The 16,914-nt window shown below is 42.2% G+C and overlaps 2 protein-coding genes across 3 annotated transcripts; one reads left to right on the forward strand and one right to left on the reverse strand.

Moving 5' to 3' along the window:
- The first annotated feature begins 5,689 nt into the window (after window positions 1-5,689).
- On the forward strand, window positions 5,690-7,624 carry LOC129858582 (protein phosphatase 2C-like domain-containing protein 1). The gene is made up of 2 exons (XM_055927910.1): window positions 5,690-6,708; window positions 6,780-7,624. Exons 1-2 carry the CDS (start codon window positions 5,779-5,781, stop codon window positions 7,608-7,610), a joined length of 1,761 nt encoding a protein of 586 aa, XP_055783885.1. The 5' UTR covers window positions 5,690-5,778; the 3' UTR covers window positions 7,611-7,624.
- A 366-nt stretch (window positions 7,625-7,990) lies between these two features.
- On the reverse strand, window positions 7,991-16,525 carry LOC129857476 (ras-related protein Rab-5A-like). Of its 2 annotated transcripts, none has more exons than XM_055925756.1 (6): window positions 16,355-16,525; window positions 12,401-12,628; window positions 12,116-12,267; window positions 9,612-9,734; window positions 9,379-9,472; window positions 7,991-9,268 (listed from the first exon to the last, which is right to left on the reverse strand). In XM_055925756.1, exons 2-6 carry the CDS (start codon window positions 12,564-12,566, stop codon window positions 9,153-9,155), a joined length of 651 nt encoding a protein of 216 aa, XP_055781731.1. In that variant the 5' UTR covers window positions 12,567-12,628; window positions 16,355-16,525; the 3' UTR covers window positions 7,991-9,152. The 2 variants fall into 2 exon arrangements, with proteins under 2 accessions (XP_055781731.1, XP_055781730.1); XM_055925755.1 differs by having other exon boundaries at window positions 16,350-16,525.
- Between the last annotated feature and the right edge of the window lie 389 nt (window positions 16,526-16,914).

The following is a 16,914-nucleotide window of genomic DNA, read 5'->3' on the forward strand; positions in this document are numbered from 1 at the left end:
AGTGTCATATAGACATACAACACAATTGAAGGCTCTCAGCTTGCTTGACGGTTAGTGTTTTTTGTCATGAGTCTTATTCTGGAGGCAGCGCAGCAGAGTGATCACTAGCTGGCACAGCCACAAAGTCATAAAATCTGATGTTTTACCAAACCCTAATGCCTAACCCTAACATTTAAATTAAGACCTAAAAGCAACAAAAGAAATGAAAAAAAATGAAAAAACATGATTTTTTTTTTTTTTTACAATATAGTCAATTTAAGGGGATTAAGGGGAAATCATCCTGTTCTGCCTCCAGGACAAGACTCAGACTCATTACAATAAACGTCAACCTGCAGATGTCTTCCCCTCAGGAAGTAAAATCATTGATAAACAGGTTTCGGCGCCAGCAATTTGAGCTAACCAAAACACCGTAAGTCATCAGGTACATATTGTAGACATTTTTTCAGTCTGTCTGTGGTCCAGTCCATGAACCCATAAGGCTGTGCGTCAATCCCCAGTCTGAAGTATATCTGCCCAAAAGACTCCTGACAACATTCCTGACACACAACTCCCCTCTCCAGCCAGAGGGAGCTTACTTCCAACCCTAATCCGACTCCAAAAACAACAAAGCAGGCCGCCTGATGACCAGAGAGCAAGACATTGAGTGTGTGACAAATGGGTATTGAGGTTCCTTGGTACCACACAGTAACATACAGAGGGGTTTATTTCCAAAATATTAGCACCTTACATTTATCACCTGTTTATTAGGACTCCTGAGAAAACCACAGATTGGATTGATGACCACAGAAAACATTCATTTTATGATTGTGAAGAATTGATCTGGTGGACTGTGGATGGGTAACAGCAGGCGTGTTTATATGCAGTAGCACACACTGCTGAACTAATAGCTGGTTGTTTTCTGTCATCTTAAAAAAAGACACAAGTTCATTGCGCTATTGCTTCTATTGAGTAGGTCTTCCCTTCCTATCCTGTAGGCTGTAGAAAACGGTGTCTGGAGGACTAATGTACAGGCAGGGGGATGCGTAGTAACACAGTAGGAACAGGCTCTGAAGTCGGATACCCTTGGGACACAAGGGCAGATTCAGACAGCGTGTCTGTCCATGTTCACTTCGGATTCCACATTATGATAAATGCCTCAATTAACATTCCACGTCCATTAGAACTTCATATTTCTTCCATCGGGTTTTATACAGTTTTGAAACCTGGTGCTGTTATCTTAGACTGAACACCTGCATCACATGCCAGTTGGTTTTTACAGTCTCATGTCTCAGCAGACCGCTTTCATGCCTCTCATGGTTCAAGTTAGGATAGGGATTTGATTAGAAGTCCCAGTCAAATATTTTTGTGAGAAGGTAGAAATATTGGAGTGCTCAAAACAACAAATGTAATCCTAATGAAATCCTAATGTAATCCTAATGTAATCCTAATCCAAACATAGGTCAGAACACAGAGTTTTTGAGGTTTGGTTTCGAAATTCCACAGAGTAATGTGTGTAAAAATGTTCCGTTTACCTTTACTTTTTCTCAGTCTTAAAGAGCTATACAGTACCTTTGACCTTGGCAATAACGTTGGCCTTAATGATGAGAGCAAAGCCCACAAGCTTCGGCTTGTTTAGGAGTCTATGGTTACCATGCAGTTCAGATCGACCAAGACACAACAACATTACAAACGTGTTTCCCCAAATGTATTGGGATGACTTTGTTTGAATGGAACTGAGATCCAAACATAAATTAAGGAAAGCATTTACATGCAAACAAATAGCCCAACTAAGTTCTCTGCTCTCCACATTGTACAGTATAGCTATTGTTGACATCTCCCATTGGCTCCAAATCCACCTTCATTCCGAGGCTTTGTCATGTCCAATATCAACATGGGGAATCACTGAGTCAGAGGGAAAAGAAATTGGCACAAACAGTATACAAATAAATAAATAATACTAGCCTACATGATTACTAATGTTGTCATGGATTCATTGCATGCATACAGAAACCCTTACTCTCTTAGCTCAGATTACTACTGGCTGACCCCTCATACTAAATTAGTATGTTCAGTTATATGACCCGCCCTTGCATTGCTCTCCTTGGCCACATCAATTATTGAGCCATTAATTATTGGCTCAAACAGATGTCACTCAAGTGAGACGGAGACTGTGACCCTAATGAATAACCTGCAGCCATAAACACACAGAGAGCGGGTTGGACGAGTCTGAACGGATCTGAGAGGTACTATAAATTACAAGGACAGAGAACTAGTAAAAGGCAATGGTTCCATGTCAGTGACTGGCCAATATATCAGCCAGTATGATGTTATAAATGTTTATACTGCTCCATGTCTCTTCTAGGAACCTAATAAGCGTTCCAATAGAACATATTAGTATATCTAACTGAGGCAATATGGGAGGAGTAGCCTACCTATAAAAGGGCACTAGGTGTGCAGCAAATACTCAGCTAGCGCACAACATTCTGAGAACCATATGTTTCTTTGAGTTTGGTGAGAGCGTGGTTGTCTTATGATTATTTTGCATACGACATTCTAGGAAAGGTGCAGGATACCCAGCTAGAGCGAAACATTCTGAGAACCATATGTTTCTTAGGGGGGAGTTTCAGTACTTCAGCATAACATTTCCTAAGGTTTCCTCGTGGTTCTATTTCAAATAATGTTCTCAAATTGTTCCCGAGAACGTTAAGAAACAACGTTCTTCTGTGGGAATTTAAGTACTTCAACATAACGTTTTCTGCAGGTTTCCTCGTGGTTCTACTTAAAGTCATGTTCTCAGAACATTAAGAGAACTATCCATAAAAACCACAAGAAAAGACAACGTTCAAAGAACATAATAAGAATTTACACTCCGTTCTCTGGGTCAACAAAACTCTCCATCCTCTGTCTTGTTAAGTGTGTTCAGATGTGTTGGCCGCACACACTAATTGGCCACACCCACTAATTGGCCACACCTGATCTTAATGAGTGAGTGCTTTCTTTGAAATTGGGTTTGTTTGAATAGACAAATATGTACAACTTTGTATGAGTAAACAGGAACATTCTTTATTTTAACCAGTAAGTTGACTGAGAACACATTCTCACGTAGAGCAACGACCTGGGGAATAGTTACAGCGGAGAGGATGAATGAGCCAATTGGAAGCTGGGGATAATTACATGTCTAGGATTTGGAATTTAGGCAGGACACTGGGATTAACACCCCTACTCTTATGATAAATGCAATGTGAGCTTTGGTGACCACGTCTTCCCATCCGAAAGATGGCACCCTATATAGGGCAATCCTCAATCACTGCCCTGGGATATTTGCTTTTTTTTCAGACCAGAGGAAAGAGTGCCTCCTACTGGCCCTCCAACACCACTTCCAGCAGCATCTGGTCTCCAATCTAGGGACCGACCATGATCAACCCTGCTTAGTTTCAGAGGCAAGCCAGCAGTGGGATGCAGGGTGGTATGCTGCCCACTTCTGTTCTCAGAATGTTTAAAAAACGTTCAGTTTTACCGGCCAGGAAACTTACAGCTTAATTCCCAGAACCAATGGGATCCAAAAATGTACATTCCCACAGCTTCCAAAGAACCTCCAAAGAACCAAATGTCAAAATAACCATGCTGGGTATGATCTAGAAGGCAAGGTTATACACTTTATAGAGTGCTTAAGAAAATGAAAGTGCCCCTGGGCTGAGTGTAAGGTTGTGTAAGGTCTGCGTAAAGGTTGTATAATTGTGCGTGCGTGTGTGTGTTCAGTGTTCTCTATCAATGTCAAGTGCCTATCAAGATTTAGCTGACAGGAAATATTCAAGCTATTGTTAAAAGTGGAGATGGAGATAATGTGAACTGTTTACCAATGACACATTTTGTTTAGTCATTTTTTGAAACAACTTACTGTAGATGACATATCCCTGCATGCAACTGCCTGGTTCTGATAGTTGGTGATTTGGGTTAGTTTCAGTGTCGCTGTCTCCTTCTCATCACCTGCTATAGAAATGTAGCAGTAATGTATGCAGGGCCAGGAGAGTTATCATGGTAATAGAACTGTCAGGGAAGTGACATCTCAGGGTTACGGTGATGACATCTAGGATAGGTGATGCAGGTCGCCAGCTAAGGAGATCACACCAGGTAGCAGCTGTGACTTTCAGGAAGTGTCACCTTGTGTTTCATGTCAACTGTAGGTTTTTATTTTTTACAATTTTTCATTTAACCTTTATTTAACTAGGCAAGTCAGTTAAGAACAAATTGTTATTTACAATGATGGCCTACCCTAGCCAATTGTGCCTTGCCCTATGGGACTCCCAATCACGGCCGGTTGTGATACAGCCTGGAACCGAACCCGGGTCTGTAGTGACACCTCTATCACTGAGATGCAGTGCCTTAGACCGCTGCACCACTCTGGAGCCCCTGAAGGTAAGAAGGAAGTGAACACATTCTTGCATCCCACTGCTTCCCGAATGCTCTATTGACTGTGTGTCATAAAGTAATGTCTGTACATTGCAGCAGTATGTTATAGCAACATTTTCACAAATGTTCTGTAAGGTACACTATATATACAAAGGTTAGTGGATTCGGCTATTTCAGCCATTATTGTGAAGTGGAAACGTCTAGGAGCAACAACGGCTCAGCTGTGAAGTGGTAGGCCACACAAGCTCACAGAACGGGACCGCCAAGTACTGAAGCACGTAGCGTGTAAAAATCCTCCATCCTCGGTTGCAACACCCACTACCAACTACCAAACTGCCTCTGGAAGCAACGTCAGCACAATAACTGTTTGTCGGGAGCTTCATGAAATGGGTTTCTACGGCTGAGCAGCCCCACAAAAGCCTAAGATCCCCATGCGCAATGCCAAGCATTAGCTGGAGTGGTGTAAAGCTCGCCGCCATTGGACTATGGAGCAGCGGAAACGCGTTCTCTGGAGTGATGAATCACGCTTCCCCATCTGGCAGCCTGACGGACAAATCTGGGTTTGGCGGATCCCAGGAGAACACTACCTGCCCCAATGCATAGTGTCAACTGTAAAGTTTGGTGGAGGAGGAATAATGGTCTGGGACTGTTTTTCATGGTTCGGGCTAGGCCCCTTGGTTCCAGTGAAGGAACATCTTAACATTAGAGCATACAATGATATTCTAGACGATTCTGTGTCCATATACTTTTGGTCATGTAGTGTTTGAGGTGCCTTTAACGATGGTATGGATGTAAAATTCTCATTCTAATTGTTTAAGGATTATTTCACTAAACTCCAAGTATGAAATTATAGATTTTGTCAACATTTCAAGAGTAGCCTATAAGGTAGGCTGGCTCACACTCTCTTATTCCATGGTCCCTTTGAGATGGTCCCTTGAGATGGTGTACTACTGCTGCCATCTGTTGGATAAAAGAGGGGCATACAGGTGCACAAAGCCAGCTCTTTAAGTACTTTAAGTAAATTGACAAGCCTATACTCTTTTTGTTTTGTTGTTGTCCCCTTCCCCTCAACACTATTAATCAGACTACTACTTTACTCTAAATGTCCATAATGACCAAAAGCCTACCAAACATCTTTCTTCATTTGATTCCGGAAAGAACACACACTTATTTGGAAGGCTCTCACACAAGCTGCACAATTTTGTCATAGTGCCTTTAGTTGCCAAGGAAACTGTTTCCGTGGAAAGGCCAGTAAACAGCTGAACTCAATCTAAAGTACTGCCATTACTTGAGGCAAGCATAAATGGACTCATGGTACACCCCTTCACATTGTCTGGAAATATTCACTAGGCTAGTTTGAGAAATAAGTAATTCTTTGTTATTAACATAATGGAACTTGTGAAATGGAAAATGAAAGGGCGACACATTTCAGTCCTGATTTGTTTGTGTTTGTATTCCCATTCTTTGACTAATTCTCACTCCAGTATTCCCATAGAGGGGCTCCCTGGGGAATCCTTTGACTCCAGTCCTGACACAGAAAGCCCTTACCAACACCATGCCCTCCACCACAGTTGGAGCAATATCCATGGCAACCCATCTTCCAATTTGGAGAAAGGTAAGAGCCGCTTCAACGTCAGGGTCCAGTGTGTGGACTTTGTCCAACTTCAGCGCATGGCAGAATACAGTGTTACCACTTACAAAGGGAGCAACCCGTTAATCCGTGCTGTGGCAGTGTGTGAGGAGAAAAACTCCACATGGAAAAAGAACATGGAGGATGTGACCATTTTTCATGAGGGGTATGGAGGCAAAGAGGGGACCAGCTTTTTTGGGGTCTTTGACGGGTTTCACGGACAGATTTCTGCAGTTACGGCATCTAGGGAGATGCCTGTTTTAGTCCTGGAGCAACTCTCCAAACAGGACCCTTTGCTCTGCTTGGAGAAGGACCAGGTGAAGCTACTGTCAAGCTTTGAGGCCCTGTTCCAGAAAGACTACAACAGACCTTACCCAGGCCAGGCCCAGAACATTGGACTAGGCCTAGGCCCTGAGCAGCTGGAGAATCTGACCAAAGTGGAACAGGTGAACCTAGCCTTCACCACAGCCTTCTGGAAGATGGACCGGGTCCTGGGGCTTGGCAAGAACGAGACCTCCAAGATCCGCTGGAGTGGCTGCACAGCGCTCATCTGCCTGATCGACAGTGGGCTGCCCTCAGACGGGAAGGAGCAGGGAACAGGACAGGAGAGTAATACACCAACCACCTCACAGGAGTTACAGGGTGGAAGAATTATCATTGCTAACTGTGGTCAGCATTTTACTAGCATACTGATAATACACTGAAAATATGATACAGAACAAGTCTTATTCATTGACTACTATCAATTTCCAAATCTCTTGTTGATTCCCATTTCACAGGTAACGTCCATGCGGTGCTGTACAAACAAGGTAGGGGCTTCCGTCTGACCAAAGACCACAGCACGTCCAACCCTAAGGAGCGCAAACGCATCCTCCAGTCCGGAGGGGCAATCAGCGTCAACAAACAGCACGGTCTGGTGGAGGGGCTGACCAAGGCCACCCGAGGGCTTGGTCATTATGGCGATCGCAAGCTGAAAAAGTCAGTCATCCCTGTGCCTTACTCTGTGTCGCTGCCCATGGACCCATCCTTCCAGCTGCTGGTCCTAGCGTCCAGTGGCCTCTGGGAAGTCTTGGATGAGCATGCAGTGGCTGAGAGAGCTCTGACTGTCATTGAGTTGACTCAACAGAAATTAATATTGAATACCCTGTGCGTCATGCAAACTGTTGAGGATTTGTCCGTTTCAGATTCTCAAAGTTGCATACAGTCAAGACCAGGGTCATCTATTTTTGATAGTGAAGAACCTTCCAGTGTCAAGGATGAGGACAACCCACCAGAGTTGGACATGCCAGAGCCTCTGGGGGTACAAGCTAGAGATATTCAGAATGCAGAGGAAACAGAGAGACATCAATCCTCAGTCCTGCAGCAGGAGAGTGAGGTCAATGTGAAGGGAACTATGGCTGACAGTCTGAAGAATCTTACCTTGGACTACGAGCGCCTTGCAGCTGACATTTGTAGAGAGCTAGTGGACACAGCATTGGTCTCAGGTTCAAGGGAAAATATTTCAGTCATGGTCATACTTCTTCATGGGTTGGATGTGCTCAAAGAAAACACTCTCAAAGGAGAGTTGACAAAGCAAACAAATACCATGTAATTATAACTTCAGGACAATTTTTCAAAGTTTTGCCAAGAATGAAAGCTCTTGCAATTCTTGTGATATTGAAAACATAAAGGCATGCAATATACCGAATTTATTGAATTTATTGACTTGTACCCTGACACTCAAACTGATCAGTCCTTCTTCTCTAGTAATGTTTTACATTGGTAGTCTTTCTGAAGCCAGGTGGATTTAACAATCAGTTAGTGCCACTATCGGTTGTTTGAGGCAATAGGTTAGCAAGTCCAACACAGTGTATCAGTTTTATAAAATGTAACGGCCAGTCATGAATTAAAATATAACAAACAATTGTTCAATGCAATAAGAGTCCTCTGAAATATGAACAGACCATTTTGAGAAAAGTACCAAGACACAGGTGAGTTGCAATTGAATTGTTAATAACACCACATATTTAAAAAGACCACCATTGATTAGCATTTAACCAGTTTGTGACAAGGTAATGAATCCATAGCTGACCTTGACCTACAATGGTATACTGTACAATTGTTCGAAATCTCTAGACATCTTCCAGACAAGCTTATGCCCTCCAAGATGTATTGGTAGAAGACAACATTGCAACACCCTATGTAACAGAGTAATATTCCACAGACTGATGATAGGTAATAGTCAAGACTTATGTTGGTGCATGTTTTGAGGCCTAATTTTAAAACACCACTAATTCTGACAAGTTGATAGTTCAACAATAGCAGTTTGGGGAAACAAAGGACTAGTCATATGTAAGGTCTTAACAAGACAATTTACAACGCTTGTCTGAGCATGTTCAACTGTCTCAGTGTTCTTCATTAAATCAATGCATCAACCAGAGAATATTGTGATTTCAAGAGGGACTTCCCATGATGCACAAGCCAGTCATCATAGATGTGACAAACTTGCAGAGTCACCAGCCATCCAATCACAAAACCACTCTTAAATCCTGTGCAACCGGTTGCAGTGGGCCAGTTGTGTAATGGCGTTGGATGTTCTCGCCAAACTTCTCTGCAGACGAAGATGTCGTCGTCTCGGCAGCAGGTGCCAGGAAGTGGAATGCTTGGTTTGACAGTCCGTGCATGACACTGCTTCAATAATGTTATTATACTCAGTACAAACAGTCATAGCCTCCAGGCATTTAACAATGGGGGAGTTTGGTTTGTTTTGGTTGGAAGAACACAACTTACTTTTATCCCCAGTTCACTAACCCTATGACCTAGTTTACACTTTCTCTTCAGGGAATCAGACACACACCTTTCTCTCTCTCATAGAAGTTAGTCTTCCAACTGAATTAAGTAAAAAAAATATAAAAAAAATATGCTTTAGGCCTTGTAGTGATACATGCATACATTATACTGACATTCATTTTAAAAAGTGTAAGTAAAAACAAACAAAAAAGTTTTAAATGCAGCTATACAGAGTCTTTAGCTATTCTGGGGAGAAAGGACGAGAGGTGGAAGGTCTGATGTCAGCAAGGGGAACAACATGTCCAGATGTTATTCAAAGTTAGGAGGAGAGGGGCAAGGTGCATGTGGGAAGAGTGGGCCAGGTTTAGGTACTGCAGCAGGAGCGACTGGCCGGCTGAGCTGCCTCCGTAAGATCCACTCCCCGGTTCCGCCCACTGTACGCGCCGTCAGCTTGAGGCTCGTTCTTGGGTAATTTCTTTGCTGTGAAGCGATAGGGAAAATGTTTAGGACCTGTGTTTCTATTATCAGATTGATAGACTCGTTAACATTTTCAAACAAAGTGTAATGAACATGGAACATAAAACACTTACCAATAGCCATGAACATCTCATTAACGTTCATAGAGGTCTTTGCTGATGTTTCCATGAACAGTAAACTGTTATCATCTGCGTATGACTGGGCATCCTGGAAGAAAACCACCAAAATCAGTCAATATGCAACAAAGGTTGTGTTTAACTGCCTTATAGGTCAAATTGTATGATGACTCCATTGAGAATAAAACTAGCACAGTGTAATGTTCATTAGCAAATTCACTGGCACGAACCTGAAAATCCAATGCTCTTTTGTTTGCAAGGTCAGCTTTGTTCCCAGCCAACGCTATTACAATATTTGGACTGGCTTGTCTCTGAAGCTCCTTAACCCAGTTCTTTGCTCGTGCAAAGGACTCCTGGCAAACAGCAGAAGGACAAGAGATTAAGTCAGACAATAACAAGGTCCTTGTGGAAGAATGACAACACAACCCCTCCCTTCATTCCCTGGTTATGCTATTGACTTTGCAGGATATCCAAGATGTGGTCTCATTAAAGGAGAACCTCTATAAAATATGACAATTAAATATAATGTTCCCCAGCTTACATGTATGGGGAGTTTGTCAACAAGATGTATCATATTGCCGAGTTGAAGTCATGCTCTGCTCCAAACATTGGCTTAAGCTTTGTGTACAAAGCATTGAGTTAGAAAACCAAGCTCGTTTGACAGCTTATTTCCATTAAATACTACGTTCTAACAACTTCCCAGCAAACGTCTTAGCAAATAAAGCTAAAGCAGACATGGGGATCAACCTAGAATTTCTCATTGGAGTTGCTCATTTTTCCCCCCCTTCATTTTACCAGGTTTGTTCATCTCAATGAGACTCTCTTTTACAAGAGAGACCTGGCCAAAATTGCACCACAAAGTATCAGAAACATTTACAACATAAAAATATCAATTTACACATTGAACAGAAAGATGTTTTTGGAAAGTGTGGTGCAACTAGGGGTAAAAACAATGACAGCCCCTCAATTCATTTGTTAAAATAAAAGTGCCCTAGATGTGACAAGTTTGTTAGGACCAAATTAAATGAATAGGGATATTTTAGAATTGGGTCAAATCTAAGAACTACAGAAAGATGCTTGAAAACATGTCAGCAAAACGAGGCTACCCTTTTTCCTCAATATTTTCTTCAGATTCTCAACTAGGCTTATTAAAGAGGGCCTAATCAAACTCCTGCTAAATTTTCACAAAATGTCTTCAGTTCATTCGGAAAGTATTCAGACCCCTTAACTTTTTACACATTGTTACGTTACAGCCTTATTCTAAAATGGATTCAATTGTTTGTGCCCCCTCATCAATCTACACACCATGACAAAGTAAAAAGAGGCGCAGAAATTATTGCAAATGTATTAAAGATATGTAAAATGTGATATTTCAGTTCTAGAAGTATTCAGACCCTTTACACAGTACTTTGTTGAAGCACCTTGACAGAGATTACAGCCTCGAGTCTTCTTGGGTATGACGCTACAAGCTTGGCACACCTGACTTGAACCCTCTCAAGCTCTGTCAGGTTGAATGGGGAGCTATTTTCAGGTCTCTCCAGAGAAGTTTGATCGAGTTCAAGTCTGGGCTCTGGATGGGCCACTCAAGGACATTCAGAGACTTGTCCCAAAGCCACTCCTGCGTTGTCTTGGCTGTGTGCTTAGGGTCATTGTCCTGTTGGAAGGTGAACCCTCGCCCCAGTCTGAGGTCCTGAGCGCTCTGGACAAGGTTTTCATCAAGGATCTCACCGTACTTTTATCTGTTCATCTTTCCCCTCGATCCGGACTAGTCTCCCAGTCCCTGCCACTGAAAAACAACTCCACAGCATGATGGTGCCAGGTTTCCTCCAGATGCTTGGCATTCAGGCCAAAGAGTTCAATCTTGGTTTCATCAGACCAGATTATCTTGTTTCTCATGGTCTGGGAGGTCGACATCCTTTAGCGGGATGTCATGTGCCCTTTACTGAAGAGTGGCGTCTGTCTGGCCACTGCTATAAAGGCCTGATTGGTGGAGTGCTGCAGAGATGGTTATCCTTCTGAGAGGTTCTCCCATCTCCACAGAGGAGCTCTGTCAGTGACCATTGGGTTCGTGGTCACCTCCCTGGCCTAGGCCCTTCTCCCGATTCCTCATTTTGGCCGGGCGGCCAGCTCTAGGAAGAGTCTTTGTGGTTCCAAACTTCTTTCATTTAAGAATGATGGAGGCACTGTGTTCTTGGGACCTTCAATGCTGCGGAAATGTTTTGGTACCCTTCCACCAAATCTGTGCCTCGACACAATCCTGTCTTGGATATCTACAGACAATTCCTTCGACCTCATGGCTTGGTTTTTTCTCTGATACGCACTGTCAACTGTGGGACCTTATATAGACAGGTGTGTGCGTCCTTTTCAATTGAATGGACATGATTTGGATTTACCACAGGACTCCAATCAAGTTGTAGAAACATCTCAAGGATGATCAATGGAAACAGGATGCACCTGAGCTCAATTTCGAGTCTCATAGCAAAAGGTCTGAATACTTACCTTATTTACGTATCTGGTTTTTATTTTTAATACATGTTAATGTCTAAAACCCTGTTTTTGTTTTGTCATTATGGGGTATTGTGTGTAGATTGATGAGGGGAAAAAATACTTAATCCATTTTAGAATAGAAATGTGGAAAAGGGAAGGGGTCTGAATACTTTTCAAATGCACTGTACCTAATTTAAGAGTCTCTTTTAATGTGTGACAGAGTACATAAACCCGGCTGCTGACTCACTTTGTTAGTGATGTCGTAGACCACGATTGCGGCCTGGGCACCTCTGTAGTACATGGGTGCTAAGCTGTGGTAGCGCTCCTGACCAGCTGTGTCCCATATCTCAAACTTGACTGTCGTGTCATCCAAACATACTGTCTGAGTCAGGAAGGCAGCTGAGAGGAGACAAACAGTCATAGCAGCATTTAGAATTTTGTTTGCAGTAGGCTATAAGAAAACATCTGCTACAGGACAAAAAGATAACCCAAAACCATTAACACATGAATAGAAGATGTCAGATCAGCCTACCTCCGATTGTGCTCTCTTGGAATTCATGAAACTGGCCCTTGACGAAGCGAAGTACAAGACTGGACTTTCCCACGGCGGACTCCCCTAAGAGTACTAATTTGAACTGGGAGATCTTGTTGCCTGTGTTCGGCCCATTGGGTCGTGTTGCACCACCCCTACTTGCCATGTCCTACACCCGAGTCTCTTGCTCTGGATGCAGAAGTACCGCTTGAATGGTCACTCCTAGAACTGCCAAAAATGAGATGTCACATTACTTAAATTGTCAATAGATCAGTGAATAAAGTAGTGGGGGGAAAAATAAATACAACTACAAAATAATCCAAACTATCAACTTTGACATTTAATTGGTTAGAAATTGTTAAATTAGCTTTGTCTCTGATCATCATTGTAATATCATTGAATCACAGGATGTAGCTAGCTAGTTAACTACAGACAGTATTTGGAAATGTGACGACGACTTTCACTTGGCAATTAGCTAGTAACAATGTACTTGTTTACAAAGAGTATATTACACCTATTTCTTAACTGTCCCAACTAGGGTTTCAAAAGGGTCGGAAACTTTACGAGAAATTTCCGGAATTTTCTATGGGAAGTTGAGCCCGGGAATTTTGCTTAAATTCATCATCATTATAACAGTGAACCTTTTTTTGAGGGATACACATAAGGCAATTATAGGTCTTGTGGCATATTTTGGTTAAACTATCCCCAATTCAATGGAATTGCAACCCTCTGCATGCACACTGCATTCTTCCATCACATGTACAGCTGATTCTCAAGATCTTGCACACTAATGAGATGCTATTGAGCCCACACTACTACACTGTCTGAGCCAAGGACTACATGCTTTCTGGTTTTGTTTACAATACTGGGTTGGGTGAATATATTTTATATGACATACATGATTTTTGTTAGCTAGTAAATAGTAGCCTACAGCAAAGTGTGTTTAAATCATTTCTAACTTGTTAATCATTTCTGCTAGTTAGTTTTTGCTACCATTTGGGTTTTAGCTTGCTTGAGCCTGCTAACTGAGTGTTAATTCACCTGTTTCCATACATGTTTCATTTACAAAAGGAGTTGTTTAATCTAACTGCTTAACTATTTATCTGTACATGAATTGTATTAGTTGGTTTTTATTACTCATTTTTTCCTAATCTTTACAGGAAAATGCCACGGGCACTATCTGATGTGTGGAGACATTTCACTGCAGCTAATGTAGAAAGAAAAGCTCTGTACATTTGCAAATACTGTACCAAATCATATGTGAAGAATGCAACAAAGATGCAGAATCATTTGGCCAACTACATAAAGTTCCCTCAGCGCTCACAACAAGCAACCTCGAATAGAAGTAGAGACTTTTGTTAGAGGTGAAAATTATGAATTAGACACCTTATCGATAGCAACAGCTCATGGTCCTCCTGGAATCAGAAGTGTTTTTGACTCAATGGGGGAACGTAGTCAGAGAAATGCTGATGAATGTCTTGCTTGAGCAGTGGATGCAATTGGAAGAGATTTCTGAATGTTGTTTGCCCAGCATAGAAACCTCCAACCAGACATGCTTTATCTACTCATTTGCTGGATGCAGAGTTCAACAGAGTGAAGGTCAAGCAAATCATAGACAAAGCAGACTGTATTGCAATCGTCTCTGATGGGTGGTCAAATGTTCGTGGGCAAGGAATAATTAACTACATCATCTCCACCACTCAACCAGTATTCTATAAGAGCACAGACACAAGGGACAACAGACACACAGGTAGTGTATGATGCAGATGAGCTGAAGGCAGTCATCAATGACCTTGGACCGCAGGTATTTGCACTGGTGACAGAGAATGCAGTGAACACGAAGGCTGCTTGGTCTAAAGTGGAGGCGTCCTACCCTCACATCACACCAATGGGCTGTGCTGCTCATACATTGAATCTGCTCCTCAAGGACATCATGGCACTGAAAACAATGGATACACTCTACAAGAGAGCCAAGGAAATGGTTAGGTATGTGAAGGGTCATCAATTTACAGCAGCAATCTGCCTCACCAAGCAAAGTGACAAGAATAAGAGCACCACATTGAAGCTACCCAGCAACACCCGTTGGGGTGGTGTTGTCATGTTTGACAGTCTCCCGGAGGGGAAGGAGTCTCTCCAAGAAATGGCCATATCACAGTCTGTATGGACAGCCCCATCAAGAGGATCCTCCTGGATGATGCATTTTGGGAGAGAGTGGTAAGCAGCCTGAAACGCCTGAAACCTACAGCAGTAGCCATTGCATGGATTGAGGGAGACAATGCCATTCTGTCTGAGGTTTAGACTCTGCTTGCAGATGTAAAAGAAGAAATCCGTACTGCCCTGTCCACTTCACTGTTGCTCCAAGCAGAGGAAACTGCAGTTCTGAAATACATCAAAACGCATGAAGACTTCTGCCTGAAGCCCATACACACCACAGCGTACATGTTGGCAAGAGCATCCTGTCTGGTGCAGAGATTAACAAGGCCTATGGTGTCATCACTACCGTGTCTCACCACCTTGGCCTGGATGAGCGCAAGGTTCTTGGCAGTCTGGCGAAGTACACTTCCAAGCAAGGGCATTGGGAAGGAGATGCAATATGCAATATACCAACATCTCATCAGCCACCTGGTGGAAAGGACTTTGTGGATCTGAGGCTCTTTCCCCTGTCGCCTCCATCATCCTCCAAATCCCACCTACATCAGCCGCCTCAGAGCACAACTGGTCCTTGTTTGGGAACACACACACCAAAGCACGCAAAAGGCTGACCAATACAAGGGTTGAAAAATTGGTGGCCATCCAGGGCAAATGTGAGGCGTTTTGAGCCTGACAACGAGCCATCCTCAACAAGGTTGGAAAGTGACAGTGAAGATGAGGCCTCAGAGTCTGATGTTCAAGAGGTGGACATTGAGGAGTTACAGGGAGAAGACATGAACGCCTGAGAGGAAGACAACCAAAGCTTTAGTTTCTAGAATATCATTTTACAGATGTATGTTGAAAACGTTTTTGGGAGATGCGATGGATCATTGGGGATCATTCAATATTCCCTTTCTTTTGTTCAGTGAAATCATCCCATTTGAAGAGTCAACTCATTTAGTTAAACCTCAATTCGTAACTAAATATATATTTTTTTTATTGGAAGGATTTAATCATTTGCATTTATGTCTACTTATGATAAGGTAGAATGTTTTACTCCATATGATATGGTAACGTTAAATATATCAAATGCAAAAAACATCTACATTTAAATGTTTTTAATCATATATTCCCGTTAATTCCCACGGAAAGTTTCCACCTCTGAATATTTCCCAAAATGTGAAACCCTAGTCCCAACAAGTAAACACAACAAGCCTTTGTGTCTAGTCAAAAATAATTGCAGTGAAGACATGTGGGTCGAAATCGTGTTACGTCAGTCTTAACCACAAATAACCACTGTGTTGACTAGCTAGCTAGTCAGTCATGATGGCGGATAGAACCTATCATCAAGCACTGTGCCCGTCAAAAATAATCATTAGCTTCCTCAGTCCCACCCATTGGTCAAATCTTGTCTACGACAAATTGGTTAGTTAGCACGCTAGCTAACCAGCCAGTTACAACTAGCTAACGTAGCTAGCTATAACTATTTAGATTATGTGGCTACTGTTAGCGAGCTAGTTTACTTTAGCAAACTAACTAACTACAGTACATTGAAAAATGTGCTAGTTCGTACACTAAAACTATCGGTCTTACTGCTAGCAAGCTACATAAGGTTGAACCACACCTCACCCTGCTTCACGCAAATACGTAGAAGCTAGCTACATACATTTCAATGGTCAACTCACAGCAGTATATTAAGAACGGGTCAGCTGCTGGTTTATTATTTGCTGTGAGCTAGCTAACAAAACATAGCTTTCGGCCTAGCCAGGGCAAGCTAGTTCTGCCGGTAAACTAGCTAGCTAGAATGATATCTGCTTACCTTACCCGATATAATTAACTAGGTAGCTGAAGGGATTTACAAAAAATATATATATTTCCGGCACTCCACAATCTTTTCGAAGGTCGATAAATTTCATAAAGCTTGTCCCTTTCCCACTTCCCGTTTGTTTTGCATGGTACGGTGTATGATGATACATCGAGTACCTACGTAGCGCTGAGAATAAACCAATCACACACTCGTGTTAAATGGGCAATCTGCTATTTAAACAACAACGAGTTCCCCGTCACTGTTTCAGTAAAAAGCTGAGGGATGGGGCTAGAGAAATGTAACCGCTATCAAATTAATAGACAGCGCTATGGATACAAGGACTAGCCATCCATGGAATCAACATTATAGTTTGAACATTGTTTTGAGGTTATACAACGTTTGTTTACATTTACTTTGTTGGAGTAAAATAAACGTATATTTAGGGTTCTGATGGGGTCCGACAGTTGAACTAAGTTCGAGGCATTTATAAGTTATATTCTTAAATAATCTATTTGTGCATTTAATTAATTTATAAGTCCAAAAATCGATGTAGCAACTGCAGATTGCCACTAATGAA

This window comes from Salvelinus fontinalis, chromosome 6 (genome assembly GCF_029448725.1).
Source record: "Salvelinus fontinalis isolate EN_2023a chromosome 6, ASM2944872v1, whole genome shotgun sequence".
In the NCBI taxonomy this organism is placed as follows: Eukaryota; Metazoa; Chordata; class Actinopteri; order Salmoniformes; family Salmonidae; genus Salvelinus; species Salvelinus fontinalis.

Bases quoted from the DNA above. Each gene is read 5' to 3' on its own strand.
- LOC129858582 (XM_055927910.1), top strand. From the start codon at position 5,779: ATGGAACTTGTGAAATGGAAAATGAAAGGGCGACACATTTCAGTCCTG. The intron at 6,709-6,779 runs CTGATAATACAC...TCCAAATCTCTT, and splicing joins GTCAGCATTTTACTAGCATA to GTTGATTCCCATTTCACAGG.
- LOC129857476 (XM_055925756.1), bottom strand. From the start codon at position 12,566: ATGGCAAGTAGGGGTGGTGCAACACGACCCAATGGGCCGAACACAGGC. The intron at 12,268-12,400 runs GTAGGCTGATCT...GTCTCCTCTCAG, and splicing joins CCAAGAGAGCACAATCGGAG to CTGCCTTCCTGACTCAGACA. The intron at 9,735-12,115 runs GTGAGTCAGCAG...GCTGTTTGCCAG, and splicing joins TCTACGACATCACTAACAAA to GAGTCCTTTGCACGAGCAAA.